Source organism: Misgurnus anguillicaudatus, chromosome 20, assembly GCF_027580225.2.
Source record: "Misgurnus anguillicaudatus chromosome 20, ASM2758022v2, whole genome shotgun sequence".
NCBI lineage: Eukaryota > Metazoa > Chordata > Actinopteri > Cypriniformes > Cobitidae > Misgurnus > Misgurnus anguillicaudatus.
Genome location: NC_073356.2, coordinates 15,790,627 through 15,818,462, shown reverse-complemented (window position 1 = coordinate 15,818,462; position 27,836 = coordinate 15,790,627). Strand labels below are relative to the sequence as shown.

The window sequence follows — 27,836 nt, the reverse complement described above, 5'->3', positions numbered from 1 at the left end:
ACACTTGATAATATATATAAAAAAATGCATTTATTTACAAATTATTCTTTTCCAAAGTGCCCTTTTACATAATTTCTTTTTGGATGACATGGAATATGGAGTACATTATTAACATGGAAAATGCAAATATCTGGGCTGGAAATATGTAGATATGTTCAAACCTCAAAGTGAAATCTTCAACAGCCTTTACTTTGAAAGTCAGGACCTTTAAAAATATATTTCACATTGAAAAGATGAGTGCAATCCATAAACATGGCTGAAATGAATCTCGGCTACAAATCCCCAATGCTTTTAAAATTGTGGTGCTTTACAGTTCAACATTATTCAAATAGATAAAAAACTTGAAATGGCACACGTGGTATTTTCATAAAAATGTACATCAGAAAGATGTCAGACACTCAGAAACTAAATGATATTTACTATGTTAAAAAAAATAATAATATTAATAATAACGTTAAACAAAAAGAAACAAACATTTACAGTATTGGACACTTTCACAGATCAGTAGCTCTACAGGTAACAGTGTAATTCAGCATTACATTCCCAATAGAAAACACTTGCTATATGTATCATATACATCAAAGCAACTTTTGTTTTTATGTGAATATCGCATCTCTCTTACAAATGTCTCTAATAAAATTCCACTCCTGTGACTTTCCTTTGGGATAAATTCTGACTTGAATTTCTGGACACTCTTCAAAACCAAATGAAATGTGCTTCAGTCTGCATTTGTATCCTGTACTGTTGGATGTGTAGCGTTTCCATTCCCAGCAGGATAATCAGCATCAACACCATATTTCCCACCGGACAGATCCAGGATCATTTGAACTCTCAATGAATTATTCATACTGGAATCCATGTTGAGGTCTTTTAGGAATGAGGTATATCAACTTTTAGTGATTTCAAATGAATTGGCAGATCATTTTGAATCAGATGTAGCTGACGGTCGGTCTGTGTGAATTTAACTGCAGTGTTGACGGCTACAGTCAGTCCAAGTAATAAGTCTGTACAGTATATTAAAAATGCATGCGATGATGATCATATTTCCGTTAATGTGATTTTGTATCCATCGCCGTAGTTTTCAATACTCAGGATAAATGTGTCTTCATTAGAGTAATGCTCAATGATATTGTCATCCATGTTCACCAGGATCCTGTATTGGAGAGAGTTAATATGACACATCACTTAATAATGTAGATATCCAGATTCACAAAACATCTTGCTTCTTAAAGGAATATTCCATTTTCTTAAAAGAAAAAAACAGATAATTTACTCGCCACCATGTCATCCAAAATGTTGATGTCTTTCTTTGTTCAGTCGAGAAGAAATTATGTTTTTTGAGAAAAACATTGCAGGATTTTTCTCACTCCAATGGACTTCAATAGAGCCCAACATTTAATACTTAACAGTTTTTTTCAGCAGAGTTTCAAAGGACTATAAACAATCCCAAACGAGGCACAAGGGTCCCATCCAGCAAAACGACTGTCATTTTTGACAAGAAAAACAAAAAATATCCACCCCTAAAGCACAAATTCTCGTCCAGATCCGGTCGTGATGTGTAAGCGTGACCCCACGCAATACGTCATGACGTCAAGAGGCCACAGAAGACGAACGCGAAACTCTGCCCCAGTGTTTACAAGTGCGTTGAAAGAGGACCGTTCCTACGTTGTTGTATGTCAACTGATACTAATTAATGTCTTTGTGTCAGTTTATTGTTTACAATGGTCCGCAAATGTGCGTTTTATATATGTAACACGTGACCTCCCTACGTCACTACGCATTTACGTTAGGTCACGCAGGACCGGATCTAGACGAAAAGTTGTGGTTTAAAAGTACATATTTTGTATTTTTCTTGTCAAAAATGACAATCGTTTTGCTAGATAAGACCCTTATGCCTCGTTTGGGATTGTTTAGAGTCCTTTGAAACTCCGTTGAAAAAAACTGTTAAGTGTTGAGTTAAGTGTTAAGTGTTGGTGTCTATTAAAGTCCATTAAAATGAGAAAAATCCTGCAATGTTTTCCTCAAAAAACATAATTTCTTCTCGACTGAACAAAGAAAGACATCAACATTTTATATGACATGGTGGTGAGTAAATGATCTGGATTTTTCTTTTAAGAAAATGGAATATACCTTTAAATTTTTTTCTTGATTCAAAACAAATTAAATATATGTCGTATCCCCCCAAAAAAATGTCTTAAAAACTTTGTGCCTTGTATCTCACTCCGCACGCCACTTACCCTTTCTTGCTCTTTTTGTAAATCTTGGCCATTCTGTCGATGGGCACACCATATTTCTCTGAAATCTATGAGGATAAAACAAACATCACAACATCACTGTGGATTTGATGGGTAAAGGATAAGTGAACTGAGAATAACAATTAAAAAGAAATTATTGTCAGTTTAGTTTGTAAAAAAAGTAGTTTTTGCTTCAACAATTAATTGTGATTCTTAACTTAAATGTGCAATGCATTATCAAAATGCACATAAATATAATAAATGAAGGAATGTTTTTATCTAAATGTTGATTAGGAGGATTAAAACACACACACCCCAACATTAAATGTGCTTTACATTCAGTATTATTACAGAAATTGTATTCAATTGCATTACACTGATTTTAGTGAACTGACCTGCATTGAGAAAATTCGAAGCCTTTAAAGCCCTAGTAGTATGTTGTCTGCATGAAACTACATTAGATTAGAGTATAGCGCCCTCTATAGGAAAATATACTTACTGCATCCATCAGTCCTTTGAGAGTGGGTGTTCGCAACATAAGAGCATCAAACACCTCATCTGACTCTTTTCTCACATACAGAAGCACTGCAAACACATAAACATTGCTTAATGTCACCACTATAATCCTCCGTGAATACCATAACATTGTGCAGATTTAGAGCATGCCACAGAAAAGTGATATTATACGTTATAGCAGTGCCAGCTCGAGCTTTTCCGAGGAGGCACGAATGCGAAAATCGCCAAAACATCGTTGTGTGTCGATCGTCATGTCAAAATATGTGAATATGTCAAATATGTCAAAAACTAAGTCTAGTTTTTAGACCAAAACTATAAACTGTAAGTAAATTAGTGCTTAAAACAAGCAAAAATATATATATTTTTAATTTTCTTGAAATAAGTTTATTTTTTCATAAACATTATATAAGATTTTTTTTTCTCACCCCATTGGCAGATTTTTTGCTTGTTTTAAGCACAAATTTGCTTACATTTTTTATTTTTTTGTCATTGCAACCTGATCTCACAAATTTCCATGTTTCTCATTCTCCGAAAATACATCTTAAAGCAACACTATGTAGTTTCCATGTAAAAATGACTTACAGCTCCCCCATGTGGTTGAAAAGTGCAACACTGCCTGGTATCAGACACTCTTCTGCAGGCAGCCTGTGTGCTCTACCCTCCACTGCCACTTTCAGAGTGTGCTTGTAGCAGCTAGGAGGCTGCTCAGGTTGCAACAACAGTACAATTTGTCCAGTTAAAAGTTGTTCTATCACTGAAATAATTTAGAGACATTATTTAAAGGTAAAAAAACTACATAGTGTTGCTTTAATTTAAGAAATGTTAGATATTTTTACTGAAAACAAAACAAACATACTAAGTAAGAAAGTCATTTTTTGCAGTGTGCCACTCATAGATGCCCGCGTTAGCTAGATACTCGCTTAACCTCACGTGTAATCAGAGTGTAATAGTGTCTTGCGAAACTTTCATCGTTTCTTTTATCATGAACCCTTTCGACGCGTATGCAGCAGGCACGTATTTTGACATGACATGCGATGCACATAGGTTCCCATGACGCACCAAACACATATTTTGACATGACAAGCCACACACATAATACCGCAAAGACATTTAGTTTTTTTGCCTCGGAAGGGGGCGACCGGTCGCCACTGCGCTATAGTACAAGCTTAAAACATCTGAGTTTAAAGTAAAGTGTGTAGTTTTAATGCCTTTTTAGTAGTGCTGGGCAAAGATTAATCGCGATTAATCGCATACAAAATGAAAGTGATTTTTTGCATAATATATGTGCGTGTACTGTGTCTAATTATTGTGTATATTTAACCACACACACATTCATATATTCATTTCAGAATTGTTTTACTTATATATAATTTTTTTAAATTTATTTTTTAATATAGAATATATAAAAATATAAATAAATATATATAAACATGTAAATGTTTCTTAAATACATACATGAATGTGTGTGTATTTATTTATACATAATAATTACACACAGCACATACTCATACAGTATATTATGCCAAAAATCACTTTTATTTTGTATGCGATTAATCGCGATTAATCTTTGCCCAGCACTACTTTTTAGCATTTTGTTACTGGTTATGATGCAAAAATCACACACTTTCAAGTTTCGAGTGTGTCTATGTGTTGAACTTACCTTTCTTGTGTATTTCTTCTTTAAATTGTTTATGAGGAGGGGGACTGAATTCATCTTCGGATGACCGGAACATTCTCTTCACCAGGACACTTCTATCACAAACACACATACATTTGGGCTGATAAAGGCATTGGAGCAATATGTGATCATTTGAATTTAATTTTGGATTGAACATTTTCATATCAAACTAATAATGTTTTGACAATAAACAAATAATTAAACTATGAAATGAGCCTTTGAATAAATATTTATGAAGATCACTGTGATCTTATAATGCTAAACCATTAAACAAAAACTCACCCCTCTCGGTCAATTTCCTCAGTATTAAAGGCAAATACCTGCAAAGAGATTTATACATTACTGGTAGTAAACAACATATTTTGGTAAGCACACAGCTGATTGTAACCATTGACTTCCATAGTAGGAAAAACAAAAATGATGGAATTAAATGGGTACCGTCAACTGTTTGCTTACTGTCATTTATCAAAATATCTTTTAATCATTTATCACAATACTTCCATAATTTTTGTTTTCCTACTATGGAAGTCTATGGTTACGACAGCTGTGTGTTTACCATAATTTCTCAAAATATCTTCTTTGTGTTCAACAGAATAAAGAAATTCATACAGGTTTAGAACAACATGAGGATGACATCAGAATTTTCATTTTTGGGTGAACTATCCCTTTAATACTCTTCAACATCTGTGTAACATTTAGTCAGACTTCAGTAGATAGATACACAAATGCTTCATGAGGAAGTCTAAATGACCTTTAATGTAGACTTATGAAAGGTCACGTGTTCTCTATTGTGTCTCAGTCTCATTAGGAGCGCAATGAACTGCTAAGGTTACCATGACGGTTCTTTAATGACGTCCTACAACCTTTCCGAGACAATGACTATGAAACCACAACTACTGTAAATGGCAGAGCAACAGAAAGAGCTTGATAAATGTGCTCACTGAATGTGTTTTCAGAGTAAATCATACCTGGCCCGCCCTTTGTAGGTTCCCAAAGTGCACATCGGGTATAAACAGAACCGGCTGGGCGTCCAGATCGCTCATCATTTTAAAGAAGGTGGTGTCACACTTTTTTTGGAGGGTAACTGCTCCAACTCCTCCATCCTTTCCTGATGAGATAATGTCATTAGAGATGGAAGAATGCATATTGGAGAATTAGCTGGAAGTCATAACAGCCATTTTTATAAAAGGGAACACAATTGGTTGATCGTCCACCTCAGAGATCAAATAAAATTGACATAAACAACTTATTTTTACTTAAGATTAGCCATTTCTGCAGCACTGTTTCCAAGGTTTAAAGCATACAATTGTGTCACTTAGCCATGTTTTAGCAATAAGCATTAAACTAAATAAAATAAAATGATACAATTGAAAAAATTAAAAAATAATGTACAATATATGACATAATAGGTCAAACCTAGCCTAAATTTATAGCTATCACTTAACTGGGCATAGAGTCCAAGTCTTGGCGTTAAGAAAACATACAGTATCATCTATAACAAAACAAATTTATTGAACCCCTTTTTCTTACACTACTTTTGTAATGAAATTAAATACCATATTTTCCGGACTATAAGGCGTGTTTTTTTCATAACTTGGCTGGTGCTGCGTCTTATAGTCAGGTGCGCCTTGTAAGTCAGTATGAATTAATTTTGACATATATGAGTCTACAGCCGCGAGAGTCCTGTATTTATGTAATTCAATGGATTCTGTAATGTGGTATGACACGCCTGCAAACTTCACACTAGTTGGCTTGTTTGGTTATTTTAGCCTATTCAACCTTCCAGGTAAGTTCTGTATTCTATAGTTTATCGTTTAAATAACTGATCATATTACTTTAATGTACAGACATCTATTCAGGCTGCTGTTCTGTCTGCTATTATTTAGTTGAATAACTTGCCTTTCCAGATTAAATGTTTGTTCTTCGGCTTGGATTTTGTGAAATAATTTTCTAAATAAATGTGACGTATAGTCCACTGTGACCCTTATATGTTTTTTCTCTTTATGACGCATTTTTAAATGATGCGACTTATACTCCAGAGCAAAATATAGTCCGGAAAATACGGTCGAGTTGTTGTTCATATCATGAAGTTAAAACAACTTGATTTTACAGGTCACTTCAATACTATTGTAAATTTTGACTTGTTATGAGTTGACACAACTTATAAAAACAAGTTGAAATTGTTTAACCTTTAACTCCCACAGGTGGGACGTTTGCATTACATTTTAAAACAATTATTTCTTAGTCTTAACCAGCACTAATCTTGACAAACTGACAACCTCGTTGGAAAGCTCTCAGAGATTGAGGTGATATTTTTGCAAAATAATGAGATAATACAAGTAATCTTCTGAAATTTCACTGGTCAACAGGTGAGCCCAAAGGTGTGTTTAAATATTTATTATTAGATATCCTATAAACCTGAAATAATCTTGACAAACTGTATATGTTGAAAAGCTCTAAGAATGTAGTTTTCGTATTTCTTTTTTCATTAATAATAATGCAGTGACAGTAATTTATTTATTTGTGATTTGAGACTGCAGCAAACCGTTGACACCTAGTGGCCTTTGTTGGTAAAACCACTAAAAGTGTGACAAAACCTCATTGTTTGTGATTTTGACTTGAAATTTAGATCCGAACTAGTTGAGAATTGTGGCTTTATTTTACAGCATTTTGGGAGTATTTTTTAATTATATGGGTTTTAAATATAAAATATATACTTAATATAAAAATATTGAAATATACTTTACTGAATTATTTTATAGTTTAAAATAAACTTAAACTGCTATAACTGTTTTTTAGTTTAATATTACCACTCCAGACACCTTTCTGTAAAAACCTTTGACCACTTCTTTAAAATGAGACCAAGAGTGTGCTTCTAGTTAGGGCTGCATAACAACTAATCGCAACTAATTGTGTGCAGAATACAAGTTTTTGTTTACATCATATATGTCATATGTGTATGAACTTTGTATAATAATTATACACACGCACGCGCACGCACACACACACACTTGTATTCTACAAACTCTATTTATAAATAGAAACACACACACACACGTGCATTTATATATTTAAATTTCCATGTGTATATAAATTTTTATATGTATTTATAATTTATATATATAAATATGAATATTTAATATATACAAAAAAAAATTCTTAAAATTATATATGTGTGTGTATTTATAAATGCATAACTATTATGCACAGTACACACACATACATAAAGTAAACAAAAATGTATTCTGCTAACGATTAGTCACGATTAGTTGTTATGCAGCCCTACTTCTAGTACACATCACCTTTTCACACCACCGCATTCAAAAAAAAAAGGGGGGGGGGGTTTGACAGTTAAAGGGTTAACTTAATTTGTTAATTTAAAGTAACATAAAATATATGTTGATTTGACATAATTTTTTACAGTGTAGTATCTGTATTGTAACCAAATGAAATTAAACAAAAATGTAATAAAACTAAATAAAGTTTGCACAAAAAATCCAATTATGTTACTGTCTGAATATTGCAGAAATATATAACAGTCACATGCAAATGTGCGACACAATTGAATATTCTTTGTTCACCAAAATAAAATCTAAATTTGTAAATTGCAAAACATTTAATACACCAGCTTGTACTATATTTGTAGAATAGAAATGCATTTTATGTATAGTACAAATGTACGCTACGTGAATTATAAAACATATTTTTTAGTGACATCAAACCTTTTGTTTTCTTGCGGTTTTGTTTCCTCTCCTCGTCTCTGATCTTCCTCTCCGCTCCCTGAGACCCGCAAAGACACAGACAGAAATACAGTGAAGAGAAATGAGTAAACATGATCCTTCAGAGTTTATGCATATTAGCATGTGTAAGGGAGGTGTGTCTGGTCAAAGCAACAATACTAAACACAACCGCATGGTGGCAATAGAGAGCTTTAACTCTTGTCAATTTTCTCTGTATTACTATTGCTTTGTAATAATACTAAGAAAAGAGGTCCTATTTACTGCTTCAGAACATAACAGAACATAATAGAAACTGCGAGTCGGTGTTTACCTTATCACAAAAGACCTTGATCTGACAGTAAGCTCTGTGTAGAGGTTTGTTACTGCGGTTATTGTAGCTGTACGTGTCAATCTGGATCATGAGAGGAAGACCCTTCACACCCTTCTGAGAGGAGAAATCTGTACTCAGACAGTTCACCGTGATGAAGATCTAACACAGAAAAACACAACAATTCTCCATCACTGCACATAAACTTAAACTTAAAGAAACAGGTCTTTAACATTCTTTATTATGTATTGTGTATTCATATTTCCTAACAGCTTATTTCAGATTTGACCTACAGAGTCGTGACCGTTAAAAGTGCACCTTGTTTTTCCCCCAGCAGCCACCTACACACGCAAAACAGGTGCTTGCTCTGACACGTCTGCTATATCATTGAGCCACAGGCCATTCTCAGACAGCAAACAGTATAGTTTCGTCACACAAACCAACTCTTCAACTGGTGGGAATTTTAGCTTTATACTAACCGAAGGCTTTGGATTAATCTTAAACATCTCTGCCATTTCAATCCCGAAGCATTTCAATGTCAATGCTTTCAAGTCTTGCTCAATAAATATTTATGTGGTTAGTTATTAACGGTTTCATATAATCAACCATTACCAATGCCAGAGGACAAGTGTGAGGTCAGTGGTGGTGAGACACAATACAACTTAACATCATAAGAAACAAGAAAACTGCACTGAAGCACTTCAACTAAATGTACACAAATAAGGTGTACTCATTTAAAGAACCTTGAAGAACGGTCAACATCTTTTTACTAAAGCTGGAACCAGGCAAGCTTACAAGATGATACCCCGAACCAACATGCAAATAAAACAAATGAACGAAATAAAAATGGGTTCCAGTCGTGTTCTGGTTAGTCGTAGCCAGCAGCAACATATTAAATATCAGGGATGTACTGATACAACCAGTGTTGGGGGTGATGCATTACAAGTAACGTGAATTACGTAATAATATTACTTTTCTGAAGTAACGAGTAAAGTAATGCATTACTTTTTAAATGTACACATTAATATTTGAGTTACTTTTTTAAAAAGTAATGCAAGTTACTTTTTTAGTTTAATTAATTCGATTTGAGTCAGAAACTGAGATGGCAGGCTTTTCAGTTATAAAAACACCTGCAAGGCCTAAAAGAGATCAAGCCTCAGCCTAGAAAAAGTAACGCAAAAGTCACTAAAAAGTAACACAATCATTACTTTCCATGAAAAGTAACTAAGTAACGCAATTAGTTACTTTTTTTGGAAGTAACTTAATATTGTAATACATTACTAACTTTTTTTTTTCGAGGGTGCTTGATGCGAAGTTCGTCATAACATGTATCAAGCCCGTCATGAATGTGGTTCCTTTTTTCAAAATATGTGTTCTGCGCGTCGAGTGAACTTATGTGCATCACGTGTCTTGTCAAAATAAGTGCCTGCTGCAGACGCGTCTAAAGTGTTTATGATAAAAGAGACGCTTGCGTTTGCCAGATACTCGCATAATCTCATGCGTAATCAGAGTTTAATGTTAATGGAGTGTCTTGCGTGTATTTTGTGAATGTGAGCGTCTCTTTTATCATAAGCGTTTTTGACAAAACACGTGAGGCACATGGTTCACATTACGCAACAAACACATATTTTGAAAACACGAGCAAAACATGTGACACTCTGAACACATATTTTGAATTTGCGTCCCTCGGATGAGCAGTCGGAGTCACTGTCCGTAAAATTCAATGCTATCTCATGGCAATTCAGACATATTTTACAAGGTGGCTAATTCGTATTGAAAAGCACCTATTTCATTGCTACAAAACAATGTTATTTTGTGTATTTGGTATAATACAATGTGTTTGCGTGGTTTATGGTTCAAAAAACACATTATTTTGCACATACCGTGCATTTTTGTTGCTCCAGATATCCCTGCTTTCCTCAAACGCTCTGATTTGTTACAAAGCTCATTGATTTGAAAAGCGCTGTGTCCCTGATTGGCTAATCTGTACATTGTGATTGGTCTGAATACCTCTGACGTCAGCCGGAAATGTGACGCTCCTTACCATGTTTGAAAGATTCACTCACAATGCAATGTTGACAGGAGTTAAAGGAATAGTCTACTCATTTTCAATAATAAAATATGTCATTACCTTAACCAAGAGTTGCCGATACATCCATCCATCATCTGTGCGGTGCACGCAAGCGCTGGAGCGCGCTGCGACGCTTCGATAGCATTTAGCTTAGCCCCATTCATTCAATGGTACTTCGACTCGGCGCAGTAACACCCTCCCTCTCCCATTATGAGAGTGAGAAGGGGAGCGGACTTTTCAGGCGAGTCGAAGTACTCCCAAAAGTGCTATTACGCCATAAAATATAGTTCCTCTTTTAAATCCGCTTAGAAAAGCGCTACGTTTTATTTTGTACCACCAAACTTGCTCGTATAACTACTCGTCTTAAATAGGAAAAACGTTGATGTGTTTGGTCACTTCTAACTTTATCTCTAAATGGTACCATTGAATGAATGGGGCTAAGCTAAATGCTATCGAAGCGTCGCAGCAAGCGCTTACGTGCAGGCACACAGATGATAGAGGGATGTATCAACAATTCTTAGTTAAGGTAATAACATATTTTAATATTGAAAATGAGTAGACTATTCCTTTAACGTCGTCTTTACTCCCTGATCAATACGAGTCGAATCTGATCCAGAAAATGCAGATGACCGAGCTGATCGATCAACTTTGCCAGTGCGGCTTAAGCAGGACGTAACAGATTGAAAAGGTAAAGATACTAAAACATAAAATCATGTCTGCATTTGTGATCGTAGAAACGGCGAACAACAAGCGCTACTCTGCATTGCACAAAACTCGCGTTTGAATCATGGTTTAGTCAGTAGTAAATTCTTTAAATATGAAAACATATACTACTCACCGGCTGTGAGTCCGAAGCGGGCAGATTTATGATAATGAGCGTCGTGTCAACGTCAACAGGTCCAGAAAGTAAACTGTTGCCTACGATCCGTGTGTTTGTTGTAGTCCAAGAAAAGTGATTTACGTTGGAGTCGCTTCATCGTTTACTTTGCGATATTTACCTTTTACATATCGTTAACATGTACTAATATAAACTTACACACCAAAGGAAATGTAAAATTGTGAATCGGATAATTTTTTATAATTTGCCTTGAACACCGTGACGTCGGGGTTAGGGATGGGGTTTCGTTATTGTTTTTTATGACAATCATACGTTTTTGCACGATTAACTTTGCACAAATTCTTATGAATTAGCCAACTCATACAAAAAGTACGAATTGTCGTGAGATCAGGCTGGAAAAAGTTTTGTCCGACATTAAGATTATAGGCCGTTATATCGGTGCAGCCTCAACCAATATCAATGCTAAATATCAATAAATGCAACTAAGCACGCACTGTAAACATCCCTTAAGTTTAATCAATTTGAAAAAACTATTTATTTCAACTTTCTTCACTAGTGAGGCGTTGCTATAAAGTGAACATAGTTTCACAGACACATCTACTGCTCTCGTAAAAGAAAACCAAGCCCTTCCACTCCACCAGAACATCATTTCCACCTCACAGATCAATGACTAACGGAGAAACCCAGTTTATGGCTTCCTTCATTCCAGTCTGCCATCATGAAAAGCCCTTTGAAGAGACTAATAAAAGCTGAACACACATCAGTTCACATTATAATATGTTAATCAGATGTAACTGGGAGCATTTTGCACGTTTATTCCTGCACTCAAAAAATAATCGGATCCACTCAAATATCCTTTTTTTTTGTGTGTGGCTACACATTTCTGACGTATTCTATAGTTCACACTAATGCGTTTAACCTGTGCGCTATGAAAAGCAAATGTTTGCTTAGAGAGATCTAGTTGAATGTTTGAACTAATCTTTATTGCATCAGAAGAACCAAACAAGAGCCACAATAGGAGGGCAGGGACTCTGCCTGTGAGGCGGGGAGGATTTGGACTCAGGTTTGTGTGCGTTTGGTCATGTACACACAGACCTGATCCGTATCCTACGGGCGGTAGCGAACACGTGAAACCTGAGATCCTGTACAGAGATCTAAATTAATAGATAGGACTAAGGAAGAGGTACTGGCATATTGTGAATCCCAAACATAACGCCAGCAAAGGGAGAGAGACCAGTATGTGTAAAATACACATATCGGATGTCGTAACACTCCACCCTGTGTCTCAATAACATTTGTGTATTGCACACAATGATGCCAGGGCTGAATAAGAGTCCAAACGTGGATGCAGTCTGAAAACTAAACCCTGGTCAAACTGCACCTGCCATTTCGTCATCCGTTTTGATGAGTACGGTTGGCAGGATGTTCAGAAATCCAAAACAAACACTGGAAAATATATCCCATTGTTCTTACCTTTGCTTCCTCATTCACATCCCAGGTAAAAGACACAGCGTTGTAGGCGATTTCTTCGATATTCCCGATTGTGTTGAAGCTTTCTTTGTAGTCAGCTGTTAAAAAAAAGAAAAAGGTCAGCGATCCATTAGCGCCACATCAAAACTAGCCCAGACCAGCATGCAATTCATCTACAGACCGAGTCTTATTTTATATTATATTTCAAACAATGTATAGTATATAAACCATTTTTGCAAGAGCCGTGTGGAGTGTATGATCTGGGTATGCAAACAAATCGTGTAAGTGTCTTTACTAAATATTCAGTCTGCCAAAGAAAGCAAGCTGGGTATTGTTGAGGCTGATAAACCGAGTGTATATTAAACAGCTCGCTTGCTTCCAATCCACGCTACTAGATAAGGCTTATCTGTTTATGTAAACAAACACTTGCTTTTTAAAGTAGCCGCTTGATAGGCTAATTCACATTTATGAGCACTTAAACAGGTCTGTGATTCAGATGATATGTTACTACTGTTGATTTAAAGGTAATGTTGTTGGAGTCTTCTTGTCTATCAGCTACAGGAGTTAACTTGACTGTCTGTAAAGTTGGTCTACAAGATGCTTAGGTGTTCTTAGTGATTTTTAACTTGTTGTTATGTGTTATTTTGGGTGGTTGCAGGTCATTGCTGAATGGTTGCTATGTGTTGTAACTCAGTGGTTGCTAGGTGTGTAGGTCATTCCTGAGTGGTTGTTAAAGTGCAATGATATTACGCAGGGCCCGAAAATAGTCCCTAGCTATTGAAAGTTAGCAAGGAAACTATTTTTAGGTGCTGCGTAATATCATTGCGCCTGCTGCAGCCATGTTACGGCAGCAAAGTCCTTGATTATTACGCCAGAATGAAAGTATAGTCCTAGCCATATCTGCCTAGAAAATCACAAATTAAAATTTTCCATCGGTCTTCGACACGATGGAACTACAGAAGAGTCATGTTTTAAATAGGAAACGTGTATCGAAACTCTTTGGTCATTTTTTTGTGCAATGCTAATGGTCTAATCAGATTCAATGGATTATGCTAAGCTATGCTAAAAGTGCTAGCGCCAGACCCAGAGATCGACTGAATGGATTCAAAAACAGTAAAAATCAAATGTTTAACTCTAGGGGACCTGGAAAATTGGCATATTTTCAAAAAAAGTGGGGTGTCCCTTTAAGGTAGGTGTAATCATAGATACAGTACTTAATATTAACAAGATGAGTCAATGATATGAATGGGGAAGATCACAACAGTCGGTATGGCCGTTCTTGCCCCGCCTTCCGGTAAAAAGAGCCAATCGTCAACCCTTAAAAAATGAAATTTCTGACCTGGAGGCGTTGCAAATACTTAAAGCGCGACATCAACCAGGTACCTCAGCTCCACCCACATCCCACCTCTTTGCCTATTTACTGTTATCCTATTTCGGCTCCGCCAACTTTGGGCTTCAAAAATGCTCTTCACAAACTCATTGCCGAGTGTTTGCTAGACTTGTAGGTCATTGCTGAGTGGTTGATATTGCCAATAGCATGCCAAACCAACAAATGGGGATATATCCCTAACCGTAAAGCTATGTTGGCCAATCAGAAGCCATTGCAGAGTTTGCCCTCAGCACATCACATGTCAAAACTCAGGTTTCACCAGCTACAGGACAACGCTGCAATCCGAGTATCTAAAAATCTTCATCCTAGCATAAAGTTTGGTTTTAGTGACCTGATACTGCGTTTGCGTGTAAACGAATGGCCACTCTACTAAAAAATCCAGCCTAAGCTGATGAGCTGGTTTTAGCTGGTCTCCCAGCTTGGTTTTAGTTGGTATTGCTGGTGTAACAAGCTGATCTAGCTGTGTTTTGGTCACCTTTTAAGCTAGTCTTAGCTGGTGAGGGTGGAAGACCAGCTGACCCAACAGCTTGACCACCTTTGCCAGGCTGGAAGGACCAGCTTAGACTAGCTACTGCCACCTAAAACCAGCTACCAGCTTATGCTGGTCTTTGCTGGATTTTTCAGTGGGGAATACCCATGTACTTGTGGACAGAGCCTTAGTCGCAACCATGAGACCCAACGCCCTAAACATTAGGGCACAACTGCCCCCAAAAAGGTCATTGCCGAGAGGTTGCTAGGTGTGTAGGCCAATGCTGAGTGGTTACAAGACGTGTGTATGAATTGGGGAGTAGGGTGGCCATTCGTGCCAGTTCGGCCGGACACGTCCCGAACATGTTTTCGGGTTCGTTCTCCGGAAGTCGCGTTGCTTGACCGCATACGTCATCGAGGTTCTCACATTTCAGTTAAAATACATTAGAAAATCAAGATTTATTTCTTTTAAGACATACAATCATTGTAGTTTCATTCTTACCTTGAAATGTAACGGTTGCTTTTCTGAAATTAAACCCGAAATATTAAACCTTGATGATGTGTGCGGTCGACCAGCGTGGCTTCCGGAGAATGAACCCGAAAACATGTTCGAGACGTGTCCGGCGGAAATGGCACAAATGGCCACCCTATTAGGGAGTGACAGCTGGGTTTGTGTAGGTCATGACACTGTCACTGCGTAAGCCAATAGGACTTATTGCTAGCATCACCCCCAGCAAAATTAGTCGTCAGATCAGCTAGAACAATTACACATTTAAGTTTATACTAAGAGCTTGTTCAAATCCCTTACTTTAGTACTAAAGAAAAATCAATAGTAAAAGTGACACTTGCTTTAGCCCAACCTCTTCAGTTACGAAGCACTTTACCATTTAAGTAGCTAATATTACAAGCGTGTTCATTTCCAAGGTAGAATGATTTAAGTATAAACAATATCTGTTTTACTCTGAAGTTAGGAAAGCAGAACCCTTTCCGATGGACCACCATTACGTGGTTTACCAAGACTCGGACACACCCGTTCATGTCCGTTAGCCTGCTCCCCCCTTTAAATAGGCCGATTCAAATCCCAGCTCTAGTGTCATGGCCCCAAGCCTAAGGAACAATCCCACCTCAACTGCTATTCAAATCCTAACCGTGGCAGTGTCAGATTTTAGTCCCTGTCTCCCCTACTTGGCTTCGGCAATATACCATATGTCTGGAGAACCGTCCACCTCACCTGTCCACCCGCTCTGTATTCACACCCATCAGCGTTCATTGCTGTTAAAATGTGTCATCAAAGGTTTTTCTATTTTTTTCATCTATTAGACTCGTTTAAAACAAAGATAGCTCAGATATTCCCTAAGGGTGCTCCCATGTTCTTAAAGTCTCCAGGCCAAAACTTGACAAAAGACATAGCAGAGCGTCTGATTACGAGAGATGAGGGAAGAACATGAAGAGACAGGCACGAGATGATGGTTTACTGAAGGTGTGACAAGGTGTGAATGAGTTGTGAATCATTCGGACGCATGCAGCCCTGCTTCTTATGGACTACAACAATTTAAAGATGGCATGAATTTGCACGTACAGGAGAAACTGGACTAGGTAAAATTTGGGGATTCATAAACTGGAAAATTACTGGGATCTCCCATAACTGTGCTTTAAATAACCATGGGTCTCTTCAAAGAGGCTGTAACTGTAATGAAGTCAATAGTTTTCATTTGACGTCACACACTTAGGGGAATGCCCTGCTGGAGGGCAAGAGATGGCTATCTGCCGTTGTCCACAGAATAAGAAGTAAGTGATTCCTTTCAATAAAATGCACTAACCGTGTTGAGACAATCCATCTACAAAATGCCGTCACAGACGAAAACCCAGAAAAGAGGAATTTGTGATTTTTTTACATAAATGTATGTGCCTTTGTTCCCAGTGAGGGGAAACAATGGCAGCCATCAATATTACACTTGTATTTACAATGACCACTTCATGTAAGGTAATCTCACGTAAACACCATGTAAAATTACAGAAGTGATGTGAAAAGAGTGAAAATGCAATGTTTGCACATCCTTTTGCACCTTTATTACATCACTTGTTGTACTAAGGCTAATAAACTTGTGTTTAGACTGAACTTGAAGGATTAGTCAATTTTCTTTAAAAACCTCACGTAATTGCGTAAGCACGTTGAAAAGTCACGTGTTACATATGTGAAATGCACATTTGCGGATCATTTTAAACAATAAACTGACACAAAGACATTAATTAGTATCATTCCACATACAACAACTTCAGAACAATCCTCTTTCTCCACATTTGTAAACACTGGGATCATAGTTTTGCATACGTCATCCGTGACCTTTTGACATTATTATGACGCATTACGTGAGGTTGCGCTGGTGCGTCACACGGCTGGTGCAAGTTGTGGTTTAAAAGTGCATATTTTTTATTTTTCTTGCCAAAAATGACAATCGTTTTGCTAGATAAGATCCTTATGCCTTGGTTGGGATCGTTTAAAGCGCTTTGAAGCTGCGTTGAAACTGCAATTTTAAACTTTATTGAAACTGTAAACTGTTGAGGTCCAATGAAGTCTATTAAACTGATAAAAATCCTGGAATGTTTTTCTTAAAAAACATAATTTCTTCTCGACTAAACAAAGAAAGACATCAACATTTTGGATGACATGGGGTGAGTAAATTATCTGGATTTTTAAAAAGAAAATGACTAATCCTTTTAGTGGATGGCTTTTAGTACTCACTATTAAGCTAGCATATCAATACTGGTAAAGTTTAAAATATATTTTGTTTGATTCGGTAACAAACGAGCTAGTTATATTTATAAGTCAAAGCTAAAAACAGATTGCATTGATACAAGTTTTTCTATTGCCATCAGTTACACTGTGATGAAGGTGAATTTCGTGGAAGATTCATAAAATATACGGTGTTTTGCATGTAAGAGTTTCCGTGATGAAAGCATTGTTGACTCTGATGAGGACTACACACCGGAGACAATACCGCTACCGCATCCTCGACTCGAGGAAAAGCCACGCGATATTTACTCTCGTTTGATTTCTTCGTTTATTCCTTTTTTTGCCTTGTTGCCTTCGCTGACTGCATATGCAGGTACTGTGAGTTCTGAATGCTCTTTCTCTGCTGTACTTTTGCTCTTCCTAGAGTGCCTCGTGCACGTTCAAATCAATCGGGTGTGCGCATGTGTGGGCAGATCCCGTAGCAACAGGGGTGGTGCCATGGTCGCGAGAGAGAGTGATAGTCGCGCAAGTCGCGCAAGCCCATCATTTGTTTCGTCCCGAATGGAAATAATGAGCTGTGTTTAAAACAGTCGTGAGAGGTCTACAGACACTCAAGATTTATACTCTTTTTTCAGAGTACTTACATTTTACTTATGTATTGGTATATAAAGACAGTTTAAACAAATTTGTAAAAAAGTTTTTTTTAGATAATTCCTGCCTATCCTGCCTTTAATACCACACATCCAATAAAGAAAAGAAACTGGATCTTGAAACCATGAAGTGCGACAATAACAATATAATTATCAGTTTCTCGTCACTATTAGTATTAAAAATGTTTATGATTTGCGTTATCCAGTCTTATTTTAACTTCTTTAATACATTTTTCTTTAAAAAAAACATAAAAGAGTTTGTTTATTTATGTGGATTGTATTATTCTAGTCTACCAAAAACACTTTAACTTACTTTATTAATGCAACACAAATATCAATTTGGGAAAAATCATAATCCCGGTTATTAAACACGATTACGTAATGACTGTAAAAACATTCACACGCAAGTTACAGTTAAAAAGTATTTAAAACTATCCAAATGCATTTTGGTTAATTGTCAAAAACTGTATCCAAATCAATGAGTACAGCTGATGTTCATTTCATCTTCATTTTACTTACTAATTCTACAAGCAATCAAAGAACTATGACTACCTACAAGTACTACAAGAAATACAAATATCAGTTCAGACTCTGTGTGCTTAAACATTAAGTGAAGCCAAGGGGAACCAATCTCCTGAGAGCCCTGAGGGGTCTGCGACTCAAAGCTCCATCAGGCTTCAAACCTGTGGTGGACACATTTGAAGCCAAGCAAATACTTTGTTCAAGAAACAACTTATTAAAGGGCTCTGAGCAGTAACTTAAGTGCATCCTTTTAGAAAATCATTTAAAACATAATGTGAAAGCATTTGCTTCCCTGCACAGTTGTGAAATGTTTTCTCTGTCTGTTCAACTACAGGTTGGTATGGCAGTAGAAATCTGACATATCAATAGCTGGAACTGTCAGTGTATCTTTATTCATTGCCCCCCATCTACATATGAAGAGCTCTTTTCCAAAACGCTATAAACGCCATTTAAAAAAAAAATGAGTTTGTCATGTCATTTGGCTGTGTACTGATTGAACCTATTCACTGCTCCATGAACGTTTCATGCCAAATCACTACATTTCCTTGTGCGATAGCGCCGAAGCCTATTTTTAGCCTAAACGCGATTTATCCTCTCGACCAATCAGAATTTGACGAGCGTTCGACGCAATTCAATGGCGGCGCTCTGAACAGATGTTTGTTTATGTTCATTCATTCATCAAAATGAGGATTAATGTCATGTTAATACATCATCCGGAGAAGGTACCCGTTTGCAAGGCGATCTTCATCAAAGTGTTTGGTATGTAAAACTTTCATTTCAGAACTGGCTCGTTTAATACAGTTTTGTACGTTTCTCCTTCGCGATAAACTTTTTTCCTGTGAAGAAGCCTGCTAACGTAACATGAAAAGTACTGAATAGTTCGATAGGCTGTTGATAGACAGACTGGCGTTTGATACATTGACCATGATAAGCTGCTATTGTAGATTGTGTGTAGTGCAAAAGTACAAAATGTGGCTAGTGAACAATGCAGGGGCATCTGTAAAGTTGTGCTTTTTGGATTGGACATTATGAACGCGTTTTTACATGGTATGCCATTGAGAGCAGATCGATGGGAGCTCGCTGTGTGTGCGTGTGAGGTTACAAACTGTGTGTAGATTAAAAATTAACTTTGAATTTATAATCAACAATATTGTTGTTTGATTTAATAATCATTATTCAACATGTTCAGACTGAGCAAAAAAAAACAATTTTAACAGAATAAATTGAATATTCACAAAATTTGTGGGTCTAGGTAAAAAATGTACTTTTTTTCTGAAAACTTTTGAAATGGATTTATAGCGTTTTGGAAAAGAGCTCTTCATATAGTATTGTAACTTTCATTAATCATTTGCTTTGGCAAACTCGCATAGGTCTGTTTTTTTCTGACCTCAAATGAGACAGGTGTATGAAGACAGAGGTAGCCTTACCAATGTCCAGAACTCTCTGCTTAGCTGTGTGCTGGCGAGAGTGCCAATATTTCCAGTACTTCAGCTGCTCATCGCGATTCTTATCTTCGCTGAACACAACCATGATGACACTCTGACAGAGAAAAATGAACATAATCACAATTAAAAACTACCTTAGCAAACACTGCTATTCCCTCCTGTCATGCAGTTACATTGTCCATTAATTGTATCTTTATATTATATATGTTCCTTTTCAACTCGAAAAGTCAGAATTTCATACTTAAAAAAGTGCCAACAGAACATACACAAGCTTATTGGAATTACATACCTCTGCATACATTTCTGCATAACCTAAAATATGTTATTGTTGGTACATATCGCTGCATCTTTCAGTTGGGGTGTCCACTAGAGGCACTGGAGGTGCTTGTTTTTGCTTTGTTTTGATGCGGGTTCATTCAAGGTTACAAAGGCAAATATTCTTCAGTGAATATATCAAAAAGATTAATCCAAGGCACTCTTCTTCAATGAAAAATTTAAAAAGCCTTTATTAAAGTGGCTACTTCATATTAGAAAGTTAAAAATACATGGGGTATGGAAAACAACCCACACGTAGCGGCACAAAACAGCAAATATTCTTCAGTTCATGCTTTTTTTTTGCTGATAAACGTTTGATGTCATTACTGTCAGGATTGATCGTGTTCGACTATGTGGAACAAAGTGGCATCTTACAAAAGAGACAGCAATAATCAAAATACATCTGTATGTTTAAGTTGGCTGGGTTTTATTAAAGGGGACATATCATGAAAATCTGATTTTTTTCTATGTTTAAGTGCTATAATTGGGTCCCCAGTGCTTCTATCAACATAGAAAAAACAACAACCCAGTAAATTAGTTTTGGTAAACCATTCTCTGCAAGCATGTGAAAGATCAGCTCATTTGCATTTAAAAACACACCCCAAAACAGCTACTTTTTGCTCACACCTTCAAAGTGGCGATTTTAACATGCTAAAATAAACTATCTATATAGTATTTTGAACTAAAACTTCACATACGTACTTCGGAGACACCAAAGATTTATTTAATATCCTAAAACGTCTTGTGAAATGTCCCCTTTAAAATAAAAAGCAGAGAACACCGTAAAGCCCGGAGTATAGTTTGTTTTTTACGTGTCACGAACGTAGACGCGCAGTCAAAAGCATAGTTTTTTACTCATATGTCTACACAGGCGTTCGACGCATGCGCATTGCGCAAAATACAATGCATCTCCTGGGCTATATACTACATTCTCCTGTACACGCATGCGTGCATGGTTACAAAAATCAAAGATAAGCAGGTTTTAAGTTGTGTATGTGCCTGCATTGTATCTTTGTATAAAAATCCTGTGTTTAAAACAAACAAACGCCTGTAGTAGACATTTCATGGAAAGATGCAGTGATATGTACCTTGAGCAATGTATTTTAGGCTATGCAGAAATGTAAACAGAGATTCATATGGCAAGTAAGAATGTGTTGAAAAACAGACATCTGAAGTCAACTTGATGCCACAACTCACAATTTCAGAGGTGGTCTGTGTCATCAGGAAAGAGTGAACGAATCCAGTAAATGATAAACATTGTCTTATAAGCAAATAAAGCGTTGAAGTTAAAACCTGTTTGGCAAAAGATCCTATCTGTTGATAATCATGAATCTCCAGAACAAATACTAACATTGTTTATCCTCTGCATTTTGGTTGCTAAGACACTTCTTCATAGCATTGCTGTTTCAAAACATCTTTATGGTCATAAATCACACATGTGAAGTAGGGATTTCCCATGTTTGACTTTAAATGGAATGCAAAATCCATATATAAAAAAGTATGTCAACAATGCTACTGTGGTATGAAGTCCATAAATCGGTGCTCTTTTGATGCAGGATTTTTTAATTAGTCAAAAAACTCAAAACACCAAGGCACTCGAAAATATAAAGTCCAGAAAAGGATTAGTCCATTTTCTTTAAAAAAACATAATTTACTCACCACCATGTCATCCAAATTGTTGATGTCTTTCTTTGTTCAGTCGAGAAGAAATAATATTTTTTGAGGAATTTTTTCTCATTTTAATGGACTTTAATGGAGCCCAACACTTAACAGTTTTAATGCAGTTTAAAATTGCAGTTTCAAAGGACTCTAAATGATCTCAAACGAGGCATAAGGGTCTTATCTAGTGAAACGATTGTCATGTTTGGCAAGAAAAATAAAAATATGCACTTTTAAACCACAACTTCTCGTCTATCTCTGGTCCTGTGACGCGCCAGCGCGACCTCACGTAATTGACGTAATGACGTAGAAAGGTCACGTGTTACATATATGAAACGAACATTTGCGGACCATTTTGAACAATAAACTGAAACAAAGACATTAATTAGTATCATTCCACATACAACAATGTCGGAACGGTCCTCTTTCTCCACACTTGTAAACACTGGGGCGGAGTTTCGATACGTCATCCGTGACCTCTTGATGTGATGACATTGTGGTTTAAAAGTGCATATTTTTAATTGTTCTTGCCAAACATGACAATCGTTTCACTAGATAAGACCCTTATGCCTCGTTTGAGATCATTTAGAGTCCTTTGAAACTGCAATTTTAAACTGCATTAAAACTGTGTTAAAAGTTGGGGTCCATTAAAGTCCATTAAAATGAGAAAAAATTCCTCAAAAAATATTATGTCTTCTCGACTAAACAAAGAAAGACATCAACATATTGGATGACATGATGGTGAGTAAATTATGTGGAAAAAAATTTTTTTTTTAAGAAAATGGACTAATGTTTTAACATTAAAATCAACTTGAATGCTGTATTAGTTGGATGAGAGATGTATGTCACACTCACCCTCACTTTGCTGATGGGATGACGGAGACGTTTATTGGCACTGGTCTCATTCAGTGTAATGGCGTAAAACTGGCCCTTGTTAAGGTAGGTCATAGGCCCCTCGCCTTGTTTTTGTCGTAATGACCGGGTAGCTTCTAGTGTGTACTGGAAGGTATCTCTGTTGAAGAACAGTTTAGTATGTTATTCAAGTATGTGAGGCATTACATACAAACATAATTTTCGGAAGAAATGGTGAAAGTATTTATCCCAGTTGTCACTAGGGCTGTACCCTTTCAAAAATTGCATCAATTTTGCAGTTCATATTAGTATCTCAAAGGTTGGTACCTTTTAAAAGGGTACTGCCCCAGTTACGTATTTTGACCATTTTTTCGAACAGTTTATACACTTACATATCTGTCTGGTCGTATATGAAGTCATCAGCTCCAAGAGATGATGGGCGATACTTCTGTTTAAAAGTAACAATTCATCAGTCATCCATTTGCTTTATTCAGGAATAGTTTACCAAACCAATAAAAAATCTTTATCATTTACAGATGTGTATTTGTGTCTTAAATTCTCTTAGATGATCAAAAACAGAAATGCAATTTTGATTTATTATTAAAAAATCACAAAAAATGATTTGTTGTCATTTTGTAGCTTGCTTTTCATTGAACTGAACAGCAAAGCTCAATGTGTTGTGATTAGACAAAAATACTGGAATAAAACAATATGGACTAAATGATAATTAAATAATTTCTTGGGTGTACTGTCCCTTTAAATCTACTTGAGGTTCGATGAAATACAAATGTTTACCAGGCATAAATCACTCACTTCATTGCTGTCTTCTTCGTATGTGCTATCTGGACTGCTGCGGTGATCGTCCTTTCCAAATCCACCATGACAGACGGCAGACGTGTCGAACGAGTGGGCCTGCTCGTAGATGACCCGCGATTGTTCTTCCCCCTCGGTTCTGTAGTGAACCCCTGAACCCAAGAGGATAGGGGTGTAAACTTCAGCTTTTACCACCGCAACGGTCCCGCTCTCCCCCTGGCCTGTGATGTACTGTTCCCGTTTACTGTCCTGGTGATCGGTGTTGAGCGACAGATTCACCGGTACTGATTTTAGCACCTGGACGTGGTTATCTACCGTCTCCGGCTCTGTTTGACTGCCGTTTCCTACTGTGGTGTTTCTAAAAATGCAAAGAAACATGAGGTGTGCATGATGGCAATATACTATGCGCCATAAATTGTGTTTAATAGTTTAAATCAGACCTCTTTTCTTGCTCTTCTGAAATTTCAACCACTTTGCCGATAGGTAATACTCTCTTATCTTTGGGCACCTGTAGAGTATTAAACATCGATAAACAACAATTAATATGCATATTATAATAATACTATGATTTTATTTCATATAATGCTTTAATAAATGCATTGCTTCACTATAATAGCTTCAGTTTAGGTTTCTGATCTATTAAAACTACTTTACACAACAATTAAAGTAAGCATTATAGTTTCAATGACTCAATTATGTCATTTAATATTATTTTGTATCTGCTCATTTGGTTAATTACTTTACTAAAATGTTAATGCATAAAAACTGGAGCTTTCATTATTTCACAGTTCACATTGACTCGACCGCTTATATACTATGAAGTCTAAGATTAAGGCAATGTTGTGACCTTGTAGTACTCATAGAGAAGCCCAAGAGCTGCTGCACTGTCCTCATCTCCATTGATGCTCATCATGGCCTTGGTGGCCGCAGTGAGAGGATTCTCCAGGTAAGACCTCCAGGCTTCATCCTCGCTGGTGTAGGCCCGCCGCGGGTTGAAAGACGGCTCATTGGGCACAACTACCACTAGCCTCTTACTGCAACACACACACACAAACCAACATATCAGCACATCAGCAGACAGCAACGTGCACACCGGCATAAGTGATCCAACTGATAAAGCTCCATGTAAAAGCTCTATTTTGCATACTGTTGCAAACAAACCTGCACACTGCACCTTTTGTCTGATGTGCAGTGTATCAATGCCAGAAGATATCAAACCAATACTGACAGCTGATAGGTGAAAGTCACTTGTATTTATAGAGTAGCCACAAAAAGTTTTTGCAAATGTTTTGTTTAACTTATAATAAATTTTAAACTATACAAATAGCATTGTGTTAGTGAACAAAATAACAAAGTTTAATATCACAAAACAAAAATAATTCCAAATGCTACTATTCATTGTTAAAGGGATTGCACCTAAAAATGAAATTTTGGTCATCATTTACTCACTCTCATGTTGTTACCTGTATACATTTCTTTGTTCCGATGAACACGAAGGAAGATATTTTGAGGAATGTTTGTAACCAAACCGTTCATGAGCCCCCTTCACCTCCACAGTAGGAATAAAGAATACTATGGAAATGAATGGGGCACGAACTGTTTGATTATGAACATTCATGTTCATAAGAACAAAGACATCTACAAAGGTTTGTAACAACACCAGAGCAAATGATGACAGAATTTTCATTTTGGGGTGAACTATCCCTTTAATGTGATAAATTACACCTGTGGTTACTTTGCTAGGACACCTATTTTAATCTAAAAGGGAACTAATTTCACAAATGCACCACAATTGCCTTAAAGGGATAGTTCACCCAAAAATGAAAATTCACCCCATTCACTTCCATTATTCTTTGTTCCTACTATGGAAGTCAATGGGGTCCACAAATGGTTTGGTTACAAACATTTCTTAAAATATTTTCCTTTGTGTTCATCCTAACAAAGACATTTATAAAGGTTTGTAACAACATGAAGGTGAGTAAATGATGACAGAATTTTCATTTTTGGGTGAACTTTCCCTTTAAGACCAGCTGCTTAAAACTCAGAAAAGTTAATAAGGGTTTGAGAAAATATCTAGCCTCCTTTCTTTGAAGATGCCAGACGTTGTTCAAAGACTATTTTAACTCACTGTCTATCAATAAATTGTAATAATACAATAAGAATACAATGACCACAAACATCGAATAATACTGAATAAAAGTCTATCGTAACTTTTTTTTGCAGTCTGGTGGTGTAGGGCTTTTATACAGGACTACATTAATAAGATTACTTATCATTTCAAATATAAACTCAGCATTTTAAAGATGATGTTGACAGTAAGCATTTTATACTGTTCTGCTTTTCGCTTGAACAAGTTAAACAATGCAATTTTATTTTTCATACTAGTGCATTCTTGTGTTTATTGTGTAAACCTGCAGAGTAAAAACTGCCAATTTTAAGATCTGGCTTGGGTGCACGTCAGTCAAAAATAAATGTGTGTTTTCACTTTCAGTCGAGTTTTTATATGAAAAGTATTATTCGTTTCGAAAAGTCACTAACAACAAAATGTTAAAGAATAATCTGTAAAATGTTCTTCAGAATTAATCATTGTCTCTACAAAACAACACAAGTCATCCATGAGTAAACGCACGAGGACTGCAAGTAGCCTACACTCCCGTGTTTCGCGGGAAAATGTTATTGTGATTTATTTAAAGGGAAAAGTAGTGAATTCAGATCAAAATGACACACCTTAAGATGAATTATCCTGCTTTGATAGATGACAAGATCAAGATCACAAAAAAGTGTTTCACTCAACTGTTTCACCACAACCAATAAACAGGTTATTATAATGTTAAATTATTATTATTATTATTATTATTATTATTATTAATAAAATTATTCTGCACTGCGTTTACGAAAAACAAAACAAATGTTAAATTTCGGATCCAAACAATCAAAACAACTGATCTCTCCAACAATGTGAATAACATATTCATAAAATTGATGCATTTAATTAATGCATCACATAAACGCTCAAATCATCTAAGATTATCCAGGATTACTAACAAAACAATGGTGAACCACAACAAAAACTTCATCAACCATTATTTTAGCATAAATGTCACACGTAGTGAATAAAACGTCTGTTTTGCAACTTAAAACAATTGTAAATAAAGAAAATGAATATCTGTGTGTTTGTATTCAAGGTGTTTCCTCCGTGAAAAATGGCGTTTTGACCGCAAAAAACTTTCCCTCCATGTTGAGCTTTATCAAATAAAACAACAAAAAAAACACCAAAATCCACGTGTAGCCTATAATATCATACGACCCTAACTTAAATACTGCGAGCATGAAAGTAAAGTTCAAGGAGGATATTCTTTAATGTAAGGAAATGCAGAAGGGGTCGCGCGACGTTCCGACACTCGCGCGCAGGTAATGAAGCTCATGTCGCACGCAGATAATGACTCTTACCTGTCTGCTGTCTCCTGTGACATATTTCTCTTCCTCCGTGATTCTTCCTTGTGAAACTGGACTTTCAAGTCGGTGCAGGTAACAGAAGACAGAGTGAGAGTGAGAGAGATGCCAGAACCCGAGCTACAGGTAAATCTGCTTTTCTCTCCCGGATTATTTCACAAGGTCTGAAGGAGCAGGTAGGAAGCACCTGATGAGATGCGCGGTCCCGTCCTTCCCGAAGATTTATTGTGTTAATTTCAGCATCAAAAAGAAATATTAAACTTTTTAGCTTAACAAAAAATACGCTTTCTGTATTATTATTGTTTGCGTATTGACATATGGGTAAACTTTGATAGGTTTTGTTTTCTGTGTGAAGTATTTGGGTTCAAGTGGGGGCGGGCCAGCGCTCTGATTGGTCGACGTGCGTAAAGGAAGCTCATTGATTGGCTGCCGCTTCTAGAAGACAGGTGAAAAGGCCCACCTCACTTATAGCCATAGGTTTGTAAAAGAAACTAAAGCAGGGAAGAGACTTGTTTTCCTGTGTGCTATGTCAGGAAACAAGTTGTTTGTTATTGACCCTCTTTTTATTTATTTTCCTCTCATTAGAGCATATATCTTGTTGATCCAGAACCAACATGGCTGAACTAACACATCGCAGTTGCAATGAAGGGCTACTTAAATTTGGAGAGTAGGCTTAAAAAA

At 36.5% G+C, this 27,836-nt stretch overlaps 1 protein-coding gene across 3 annotated transcripts; it reads right to left on the bottom strand.

Moving 5' to 3' along the window:
* Nucleotides 1-401: 401 nt before the first annotated feature.
* grhl2b (grainyhead-like transcription factor 2b) lies at nt 402-27,481 on the bottom strand. 3 transcript variants are annotated; one of them, XM_055220597.2, is made up of 16 exons: nt 27,153-27,481; nt 24,550-24,736; nt 24,143-24,210; nt 23,703-24,060; nt 23,282-23,337; nt 22,893-23,049; nt 20,046-20,157; nt 12,858-12,952; nt 8,479-8,637; nt 8,151-8,208; nt 5,397-5,536; nt 4,711-4,748; nt 4,411-4,502; nt 2,734-2,819; nt 2,238-2,302; nt 402-1,153 (listed from the first exon to the last, which is right to left on the bottom strand). In XM_055220597.2, exons 1-16 carry the CDS (start codon nt 27,173-27,175, stop codon nt 1,039-1,041), a joined length of 1,809 nt encoding a protein of 602 aa, XP_055076572.1. In that variant the 5' UTR covers nt 27,176-27,481; the 3' UTR covers nt 402-1,038. The 3 variants fall into 3 exon arrangements, with proteins under 3 accessions (XP_055076572.1, XP_055076573.1, XP_055076571.1); XM_055220598.2 differs by lacking the exon at nt 27,153-27,481 and adding an exon at nt 26,430-27,146; XM_055220596.2 differs by lacking the exon at nt 27,153-27,481 and having other exon boundaries at nt 24,550-25,341.
* Nucleotides 27,482-27,836: the final 355 nt, after the last annotated feature.